An 11078-nucleotide genomic window follows, 5' to 3' on the forward strand; every position below is an offset into this window, starting at 1 on the left:
CATTGTATTCCTTTTTTCCTCAGGCACAACACCCCCACAACTTGGAACAGCTCTTCTCAACATGAACCCCACCACCCTCCCCACCATAGTGGGCTCTCCCACGTCCAAGTTCCCTCTCACCACGGCGGACAGTCCGGCAGCGGCGGCCATGGTGGTCCAGACGACCCCGGGACAGTCCATGAGAGACGGCGCGGTGGTGTCCCAGCTGCAGGGCTCCCGTGTACGAGCAATCACGCCGTCAAGTATTGCAGAGTGGAGCAAGTCTCCGCTGTTCAAGGGACAAGGAAGCCGGACAGGTAGGAAACCTTGGAAACAAAATGTGACTGTAACAATCAGTTTTGTCAGTTCACATAAGGTAGATAAGATAGTTATGAAGAATTTTGGGTACAGAAGTATTGCTTTGGGTGGCTGAGCTGTGGGTTTGTGTGTGTGATGTTAAGCATTGGCAAGTTCAAGTATGATTCCATTTCTCTCCCACCTTGATCTTTAAAATCGTTGTTCCGTCCTCCCACAGGTATGGGCAGAAGACAGCTGTCGTTTGGGAATGCCTCCAGTTTGCTGCGGGCGGCGTTTGGCAGTCCCAGCGGCAGCACGGGCGGGGCCTCATCCTCCGGCAGTATGGAGGTGTCTGTACCTGTCAGGAGCCAAGGTGGGAAGGCTTTGTATTGCCAGAAACAATAGAAATACAAAATTTTCAACATGTCATGATTTCACATTAAGAGAAAAATAAAACCACTTCAAAAGTAAATGTGTTTGCAGTAAGCTTTTGCACATACTGCCCAAATAGAGTGCAAGATTGTGTAACAAAGGTTAGAAATGGCACTCATGATAACGATGGGTAACTGTCTTGTCGTCCCCTCCCCCCAGGTGCTACCGGTGTGTCCCCACCCTCCTCCATGTCCCCGCCCAGCGGTGGTGCCATGACGCAGTTCAGGAGGCCGTCCACCCCCGGAGCCATCATGGCATCTTCCCCTGACATGGAGGGTCCCATCTCATTTGTGGCACCAGAACTTCCAGAGGAAACTCTTCTAGAGGTATAACACATTGTTTCTGTATCACTCAATTGCTCAACATTTACTAGATGACATGATCATAAATTTTTGCTTCAGATTCTGATGCAAGAAAAACATTTTGTAAGTTTTGGTCCTCTAGCAGCTTGTTCTGTAACTGCAGGGGCATCCTTGATAAAGTTAAATCTCACCTACAGTCAAACCTGCCTATAGTGGTCACTCAAGGGACTGGCCAAATTTGACCACTATGGCCAGGTGACCACTATAGAGAAACAGCCGGTTAGTTGAACCCCCCCCCCAAAAAAAAAGGGACACATGCTTTGAGTACCAACAGTGATGTCTTTATTCTGAAACATATGAATACATACATTTGCAAAGGTAAACCCCTTTTATGTGTACATGTCTTAGTTCAATAATTTGTTGTTCTTTTGCTTTAGTTGTACTTTATTTTGTACTTGCTTGAAAAAAAAAGAAATACAGAATCATACAGAAATATTGCATGGAAACATTAACTTGACATCAAAGATACATACACTCAACATATTCAGTTCATCTACTTCTGGGACAATGAAACCATTCACATTAAAACATACAAAATCACTGGTTGTCATTTACTGTTCTTGTGTACATACTAGTACTACATGTGGCTAAAGAAAAGAAAGCAAATCAAGCAACAAACTTTCAACTCCAAACAAATTTCTATCGACTGCAAAATCATTTAATCTAAGCTCAGCTTTCGACGATTTCTTCTCACTCTATCTGCCAGTCGGATCACATCCACCTTTTGGAATAAGTTCGGCGTCTGTCTTTCCGCTTTCGCCATCGTTTCTCCGCAATCGCCACGTTACTAGTAGTTGTTGTTGTTGTTAGTCGAAAAGTGGAAGAGAACGACATCGCCATGTTTTTGTTCTTTGGTGAACACTTGCTTCGCGCGACCGACATACGCCACAGCGAATTCCAACCACGTAAATAAGTTATTTTGTACCAAGATGCTGTCTATTTAGTTAACAGCAAAATAATTGTTCGTCAGTTGCCAGTTACTTTCCGATTTTGGTCGTTTTTGAACATGAAAACTTAGCGAAAACTCTCCTTTGTTTACGGCTTGGGTTTCTCCCCGCGTGGGTTGTCTGCCTCTACCATTATGCCAATGTGGTAGTCAACAGAAAATTTTCTCCTTTCAGACTTATATCTTTTCTAAAATATCCACTACAGTGTTAAAACTACATCTAAAATTACTTGTAGTAATGTATTTCAAATGTTTTCATAATGTAATTACGTCATTTGACGCTAATAAAGTTAAATAAAACTCGGTGTATCTACCTCCATAACAGTGGAATCTCCGATGACCCCAATTGACCTCCCTCTGCAGCTAACATGCGCCATCTTGGAAAAATACGAAACGCATTTTCGAGCCAAATTTCTTGAATTATGCCCATGAAAAACGGAAGCTATGCACATATCTACGCATTTCAAGGAATCGAGAAACCAAATATGGATATTCTTAAGTTTTTTTGTGAAGATAATTGCCGTAATCTTCGCCGAGCGGCCGAGTCCATTGAAAGCTCCAATGCGGCACGCACGGCACTGGTGTTGGGGAAAACGCAGATATCAAAGACACCCGCGACCGCAGAAACTTCGTGTCAAAAGCCAGTTTTCCTTTATTTCATACACATATGGAGTCTAATTTTCAGTTCACATTTTAGTAATGTAGCGATCGGAAAACTATCACAAGGCTCATAACGGTCGTAGCCCGAGGTGGGGTGGTGTTACGGCCGTGGTGCTTAGCGGGTTACGGCCAGCCCCGACCGCTATCGGCGGTGTTGACATGCCGGCGGGACCGGAATGGGGTGACCGCTGACCGCGTTGAACAGTGACCGCTATAGACACGATTCTTAATGCTTACGTCAATGGGAAAAATTCAAGGGACCGGCAAAAACTGACCGCTATGGCCGAGTGACCACTATACAAAGGTGACCGCTATTACAGGTTTGACTGTATGTGTTTTCTCCTTGTACAACCAGCCTGCCCATAACGAGACCCTCCAGCGGATCCACTTTGCGCTGATCCTGGGGGAGTGCATCATGGAGGTGGCGCAGTCCAAGGGCGCGCCCGGCGCCTCGCTGACCGAGTCGCTACAGGTCAAACAGAACGAGGACTTCCAGTCCGACCAGATCTGCTTCGTCAGCGAGGGAGTCCGGTAAGCGCTCAAATCTCTTTCTCACTTCTAACCAGTGAGACTGGCTTTCAACAATGTGTGTTAGTAGGTCAGTTCATTGAGTTGTTAGCATGATAATTCCAGAAGTTTTGAATGGATTTGTATCCATTTGTGTGTATGTCCTTGTGTGTGAGTGTGGACAGTGTTCAGCACCAAGGACAGGTCTGTAAGCCTGTGGATTTGTACCCTTAACTTGTGCTGATTAAGTTGCGTCAACATGTCTCAGTATCAGGAATGATAAATGTAGATAGTAAAGGAATAATTTAGTTCTTCAAACTGTAATACTGTAATTTCATATCAATAATCAAAGTTCTTTCTCTTTCTGCCTGCAGGCGAGCAGAGCAGATTGTTCTGTACATGCGCGCCACACAGCTGTTCTCTTCAGCACTGCAGCATGCCAGGGAGGAGGTTAGGGCTAGCCAACTGAAACCATCCAAGGCTGTGAAGGAGAGGGTGGCCAAACTTAACGACAGGTAACCGAATCCCTAGAGATGGACTTCTAGCATCTTCATTATACACTTTGACCTGCCATACCCTGTCACTTGGAGCCTGGTTACATACATCGTGCAGCGGTGGACATTCCTGTGATAGCCTTGCATGTGTGCTGCAAAATTCAGCTGTTTTGTTGCAGAAAAGGCTGCCCTAGATACTTAGATATTTGATTTCTTGTTCCATAGGTACAAGGAGTGTATCCGAGCGTGTAAGACCCTCCACGAGCAGGGCGACGTCAAGATGGCGGAGATCAGCGCCAGTATGGCCAACATGACGGCCGACAAGCTGCTGTATAACCACGCCGTGGAGTGCTGTCAGGGCGCCGCGCTGGATGAGCTGTTTGGTAACCCGGGGGAGTGTGCCAGCCGCTACCGCACCGCGCTCATCCTGCTGCACGGCCTGGCACTCACCATAGAGGATGAGGACGACAGGGGCATGCTGTTGAAATGTAAGTTCTGTGTGTAGATCTGGATCCTGGACCTAAAGGCTCTAATACCCACCCAACTGTTCATAACAAGACGCACTAACAAGGGTCTGAACATTAGTTACACTTATAGTGTTTACTGCACCTTTCAGACCAAGAAATGTAGAAATAAAAGTGCATAACTCACATATGTATTGTGTTCTTTTCTCCTGGGATCATCTAATTACTAGTACATGTATACATTGTACATTCAAAAAGGCTCAGACTATCAGTGATAGCTTTGATTCTCCAATGCAATTTTGACATTCTTTCCCTCTTGTTTTCCAGATTCTGATGCAGTTGACAAGAGGCTGACATGCTTAGAGAAGGTCCACCAACCAGTTCTTGTGTTTGATTAGGAACTTGGCACTGGTATTGCCAGACATATTACAGGTCTTCTGATTGGTTAGTGTTGATGACAAGATTAAGAATCAAACTACCTTGCCACTTGAGTATGTTCGGTGTTCTCGTTTTGAAGTTGAGAATTCAGACAAATGTTGTTACTCAAATATATGGTACAATGGTAGGTTGCTTTGATTCTAAACATCATAGTGTTGTTAGTCATGTATTTATTGGGCATTCATGTTATGAGGGGTAAATACATAGGGGATAGGCAGGCTCACTATTAGTGTAGTGTTGAATTTTCCAGTGAGAAACTCAGTTTAGCATGAAAGTTTATCTGTGTAGCTACGATGTATACAACCTCATCAAAATGATTGAACCATTTTCCAACTCAAAGACGAGTCTAGCCTTTGTGTTGGAAAATAGTTTCATCTTTTCCATAAGAAACACAGTTTGTAAGATTGGGCAGTGATTTCTTCAAAACGTTTGGAATGTGTGACAAGCTGTCCTCTATGTGATGGCATGCAAACTTTGATGACCTACACTGGTCAGAGCCATTTACCTTTACGTTCTGATGCTGTAGATTACTATGAAGAGTGGACATTATGAAACATTCATTTTCGACGGTGTCACTCAAAGATATGACAGTGAAAACGCACCCTTAAATATCACAGCACCAAAGAACAAGAAAATTCACACATACACTCTCTATCGTTAGCATTAGCTCCCTTGCCTCAAAATATTTCTATCAGCCATCCCTTGCCGATACTAGACATAATACGTGAACAAGCCAGTTGTTTCAATCGGCAGTTGTGCTAGACTAAGTGTTGAGTGTGTTTTTAAAGATGTTGCAATGCATTGCCTAGGTGCTGACATGGATATTATATTGATATGGAGATCTAAAGACCTCTGTAGTAACTTGTACATATTACTGTGTTCAGATTCATGTAGTTTTAGTGAAAGCAGAGGGCTACTGATATGGTGTGAGCAAACTTCCAACTGTGAGGCATTGATACAGTGTAAGACAGATAAGGGGATTTCTGCTTTCTCTGTGTTCCTAATGAAGATATATTGTGATGCAAGCCTATACTTTTATCATTCTATAATAGTTAATCGTTGACATTTGTAATTATTACGGTTCTTTAACGTTGAGCATTTTGCTGCATTGTGAAGGAAACAGTGTGACAGAAGAAGAAAAAAAGTTGACAAATGTGATTTTGTGCAAGTGTGACAGTTTTACAGAAGTGTGCCTGTTTTCATGAAGAAATGTCTGATGCTCAAAAGTAGTATTTTATGTGGTTACACCTCAGAGTATGCAAGTATTTTAAAAATCGAGTTTTGAAGTATAATGTCTGTGTCCCTTTAGTTAACAAGGTAATGAAGAAGACAACCATTGTTTTTTGTTTCTTATGATTAACAAAGACTTAAGATAGAAATCAGTGTGATTTGTATATTGCAAGTTATAACAGGACTTGATGTAAATACCAATGTATATATACTGCCTGTATTTATAAACTGTACAATCATTTGAAGTAAATTATTCTGGTGTTTGAAAAAAAATTGAAATGTGCCTAATAGATGTGTTTTAATGTTCCATACCTGTACTAGCCTATATATTTGCAGAGAGGATGTAGGACTCTGGTGCTATAATAGGTCTGGTAACCAGGCTATACCAGTACATATACTAGTATGCTTCTGGGAACATGTCACTTCTGCCATCGGAAATAATTATGCAATTCTACAGCCAACTGCTAGGTGGTGCTGTTTGTGATTAACATTTTCTTTGGTGACCCTGCAATTGGAATTTCATGAGAAAATCGTCTCCATTTTCCCACTTGTTCTATCAGTCAATTTGTACTTCAACACATTCAAGACTCCGCAAACAAAGGTGGTGTTTGTCTGAAAGTTCTATATTTTCAATTCGAGACAACAGAGCTTTATGCAAAGTTTGTTGATTACTGAACAATGAAGAAGTCAGAACCCAACACTTGCAATGAATCATCTTTATCCTTTTAAGAAAAACTCTAAAATTAACGGTTAACCTATTCTATAACTCTACTCTCCTCTATACCCTGTCTATGACTTATTAGCTTAACACTAAGTTGCCCTATTTTCTGACAAAAATCACACTAAGTTTGCTAGTCTAACATCACATTGGCAACAGCATTTCGAATGTGGCTTAGGGCACTCCAGACGATCGTTAACTGCCCCTAATTATTAATAAAATGGCAATACAACAATCATTAGTATCCATACAATTTTCAAGCCTATGAATGTTTTAATTACTCAAAGCCTTAAAGGTAACATTTGTCTGAAAAATTTAATGAACAAAAATCATTTAATGGAACATCATCAACAAGAGAACTTTTTTCTTAATAGCTGACCCTACTTGGACCATAATACTTAAGAAATATCAGTATCATCTAACACATGGACAAACCCTCCATCTAATGAATGAGATGAACACCTTATTTTTACATTATACTTCATTAGGAGCAGGAAGAAATGTTAGGAAGAGTTGTGTGTTAACATGTTTCTTATTTTCTCTTAGATTGTTCCTGAAATTCTTTTCTACTGCCCTGTGCCAATTTTGTTCTTATAAAAAAATCCTGATGCAATTCTTCCATCCCTTTCGGTCCTTCGTGGTATGTCTGTAAACATATCAGTTTGACTGTGCTATAGTTTCATCTATTTGGTGAAATACATAATCTTCAACTTGTTAAACCCAGTCTACACCAAACATCCTCTTGCAAAGCTTGGAAAAGAAATCTGATGATGACTACATTTGGCTGTAGCATGGCAGTATGTCATGAGTATCATGATTCCCAAACTATAAAATATTTGCCAAAAACATTGCCAAATTCCCCGGAGAAACACACCTCACTACATCTACAATCTATCTGGAACCTGGAGTGACTTACATATATCCTTTAATAGGTCAAGACATTCTCTAAAGATAGGACATCTTACAAGTGCGAGACAAGCTTCAAAGAAGCGTAGGACATTCAAAGTCAAATGTGGAGTCTTTCTTCTCTTCTAAAGAGGACAGAGTTTCAAAGTGTTACTGCCTTTTTCAGACAACGTGGCAATAGGTTCATACACATTATTTGTGTACGCTCACCTAGCTATGTAATACACAGTCCATCACTCAAAAGATTACAAGACAGTGAAGTAACTTTCTTTCTGAAACTCTTAGAACTTTCGGAACCATGTAGATGCAGCTGTGAACGCCTCTGGAAGTGGAGAGGAAACTGTACAAGTTTTGTGGCGCTTCACTTGCGGATAAAGTCGGTGACTGCCTCCATGAATTCCTTGGGTTTCTCCGAGTGGACCCAGTGGCCAGAATCTTCGATGTGCGTCACCAGAGCCTTGGGGAACAGCCTCTTGATTTCAGGGTAGCTAGACTCACTGGGGAAACAAATCATGCAGTATGTGAGTAAAATTGGATTTGTTTCTAGGGATGTAGAATCATGACTTAAAAAACAACAAAACACACAAAAATCTATGAAAGTTGTGGAGCAATCTGCGAAACCTTTGGTTGCTCAATGGCTTTTCAGAAGTCTTAGATTCTAGTGGAAAGGGGTTCTAAGAATAACAACCTTTGTTAGTGCGGTCTAACATACCTTATATAGGGGGACTTGCTGCCACCCAGGAAGAGCGTGTCGCCATGGTAACTGACGTGTTTGAACTGAGGGAAGCTCCAGATCTGCTCAAGGTTCTTCTCGATGGCGTCGATGTTGACGCGCCAGCTGAACCAGCCATTGTCATCCTCCACCAGATTGGTCAGGATGAACTGGCGCACACCCAGGTCCTGAGGTACGGGGGGAGGGATTGGATCAGAGACCTATGCTGAATGTCAATCACAATTAGCCGTTCAACCAATGACAAAATGGCAATTAGTGGTTTGGCCAATGAGAGAGTGGCTGCATGTCTGTTGAATGTTTGCAATTTTCTGTATTCTTATTTAGCATTTCTATGTTCTGATAGAGGTAGAGTATAAGGCTTTAGGATCGGTCTATTGCAAAGATTGAGTGTTTTCCTTTAAAATGGTACCTTACATGTTATGATCATGGCTTTCTGTGCAGTGAGCACTGTGACTGATTTCCATTGAGTGCCAAGTTGGATTTATGTAGAGAGCTCACAAGTTGGTGAAGATGGAGTTATAATTACTGGTGGTCGATTGATCAATCTAAGTTGTTGAACTTTTTGTGCTGAGTATCTGTACTCACAGGGATGGTCTTCAGAAGTGTCTTGTCTGCCTCGGAGCGTGTTTTAGACAAGGTCCACTCCGTGTGAAACTTGACATTCTTCATCCCCTCGATGATCTTGGGGAAGACTTGCTTCCCCGCGGACGTGGTTGGCGTGGTGTCGACGACAATCAACTTCTCCACGAGTTCTGCCTGCGGAGGTTAGGACAGCGGTTCATTGGCCGGGGACTAGGGACAGGGTAACACACCTTCTGCACAACAACAGACACAGAGACAGACAGAGGAGAGAGTTGGGACAGGGAGAGAGGGAAGAGAAACTAGTCTGGGGACCAACTAGGCTAGATTTAGCCTGACTACACCATGCTTCTACCAGCCCTACCAATGGTCAGGCCTTTAGAAGCTTGATGGGAACATTATCCTGTTGGTTTATGAATATGTCCTAACATGGACTAATTATTGTTGTATCATAGTTTTGGAGGCTGTGGTGACTGCTTTCCATATAATCCAGAGTTCCTATTGGTAGTTCTGGGAACTGGAATGGTTCTATGAAGTTAGAGGTGTATGGTCACAAGCTCTCAGGAGGAGGCCCAGTCAGCCCCTGATCACACAGTGAGAGATTGTGTGACACAGGCTAAAGGCTAGATTATGTCCACTCCTATAGTTGCTATTCTTCACTATAAGACAGGGTATAAACAAACCAGGAAAGCACTCAGGCTAGATAGAGAAGAGACAGGGAGAAAGGCACATACAGGCTCAGCACAGACACAATTTTTACATATAGAAGTTGACACCACAAGAAAGAACTGAACATTCACGAAAGCAAACAGAAACGGGACAGTGATAAAAAAAAAAGATTTGGAAGAGAAAACTCAACAAGTGTGGAAACTGGATCAGAACAAAGGTAAAAGGAGAAAAAGTTTATTCAGCCCTATACACTTACCTGCTGAAGTGCCAAGGTCATGGCGATTTTTCCGCCCATGCTGTGGCCAATCAGGATGCCCCGCTCCACCCCCTCCTCCTTCATGGTCGCTGCCACATCCGCCGCCATAGACGGGTAGTCCATGACATCAGTGTGCTCGCTCTCACCATGGTTACGGATATCTATGGCAATAATCTGTGGGGAAAAGAAACAAGAGAGTCAACAAGAAATCTGAGATTTCAGACTAACAGATTCTGAAAGTGTTTGGGGTTTTGGAACTGTATTGTACAATCACAGGGATATAGTAACATACCTTTCTGTCGACTTTCCTCGTCAAGAGCCTGCTTATAGAATGCCAGTTCTGCTTGGAGCCGAAGAGCCCGTGTAGAATGACCAGCGGGGATGAGTTGCCATCTGGTCTCTTGCCGTACGTATCACATGCTAGCTTTACTGTGCTGGAATACAAAAGAAAGGCAGATGTGATATTTATGTATCAAATAGGTAGGGAGGGCAGAGTTGTGACCTAATGCACTTTTGACCTGAGTGAAGATTGAGGATTGGATACGGCATCTAGATCTACTCTCATTTCCTCAGGCATGACATCAGCTGTATCTATCTACTTTATCTGGGGTTACTCTGGGCTCAGTAGTTACAGTAATTCCTGATTTGTTCACTGTACTGATAAGTTCACTGTTTTCACTGTTGCTTCTGTACAGTGAACTTATCATTACAGTTAACAAATAATTCCTGGACTTTCTTTTTTCTGCACCTGTCACCACCGTGAACATATAGTTCCGTGAACATGTCCATTTTTCTCAGACCGTGAAATTTAGCTACCGTGAACATAAAGTGAATTACAGTAGTATCCATCCTTCTCAAGTTCTCAACCTGAAGGTCAACAGTTCAAGTTCGAACCACCTGTTGTTCCTCAAACCACTTGTATTCCTTAAGTGGGCTTAAAATGGGAAATGATTCTTAAACGCACATTTTGGAGGAACAGAAGATATCAGAGAACCAATTTAAAGGGATTACTCAGTCGTATATTTTACGAGTATATGTTGGTTACAACCTTCTCCCCAGGACATAGTGTTAAACTGGCACAATACAAAGACACTTAGATCATCAGTTCAGTTCAGTTCAGTTTTTATTCGCACTTTAAAACAAAATACAGACACAAGAAAATATAAATGAAATGTGACAGTGCAGGGAGGCCGGAAGCATAAAATGCTTATGAGGAGGCCTCCCTTCATAACTTAATTAACAATTCAAATTAATCGGATAAATAAGAAATAACTTACTAGGTAACGGGTAAATGAAACAAAACAATAAAATACAATACGATACATTACTATCTACAATAATGAAAAGTAGTAATGAAAAGTAGTAAACAAGGAACTTAAACAAAAAATTAAGAAATAGTGTGGGGTTA

At 42.0% G+C, this 11078-nt stretch overlaps 2 protein-coding genes across 2 annotated transcripts in view; one reads left to right on the forward strand and one right to left on the reverse strand.

The window, feature by feature from the left end:
- LOC109465812 (serine/threonine-protein kinase unc-51-like) overlaps positions 1–6082 on the forward strand; it is a 23651-nt gene extending 17569 nt beyond the window's left edge. The window contains exons 17-23 of the mRNA XM_019763293.1: positions 24–296; positions 515–649; positions 868–1034; positions 3032–3207; positions 3558–3698; positions 3903–4165; positions 4469–6082. Coding sequence (XP_019618852.1) covers positions 24–296; positions 515–649; positions 868–1034; positions 3032–3207; positions 3558–3698; positions 3903–4165; positions 4469–4539 — 1226 coding nt within the window. The 3' untranslated portion in view covers positions 4540–6082. The remainder of the gene's footprint in view (positions 1–23; positions 297–514; positions 650–867; positions 1035–3031; positions 3208–3557; positions 3699–3902; positions 4166–4468) is intronic.
- LOC109464415 (protein ABHD11-like) overlaps positions 5243–11078 on the reverse strand; it is a 13716-nt gene continuing 7880 nt past the window's right edge. The window contains exons 2-6 of the mRNA XM_019761396.1: positions 9963–10104; positions 9671–9844; positions 8752–8922; positions 8146–8333; positions 5243–7930 (exon numbers count right to left, since the gene is read on the reverse strand). Of these exons, the coding sequence (XP_019616955.1) occupies positions 7795–7930; positions 8146–8333; positions 8752–8922; positions 9671–9844; positions 9963–10104 (811 nt within the window). The 3' untranslated portion in view covers positions 5243–7794. The remainder of the gene's footprint in view (positions 7931–8145; positions 8334–8751; positions 8923–9670; positions 9845–9962; positions 10105–11078) is intronic.

The sequence above is a fragment of the Branchiostoma belcheri genome, unplaced genomic scaffold (assembly GCF_001625305.1).
Source record: "Branchiostoma belcheri isolate BF01 breed outbred unplaced genomic scaffold, Haploidv18h27 scaffold1, whole genome shotgun sequence".
In the NCBI taxonomy this organism is placed as follows: Eukaryota; Metazoa; Chordata; class Leptocardii; order Amphioxiformes; family Branchiostomatidae; genus Branchiostoma; species Branchiostoma belcheri.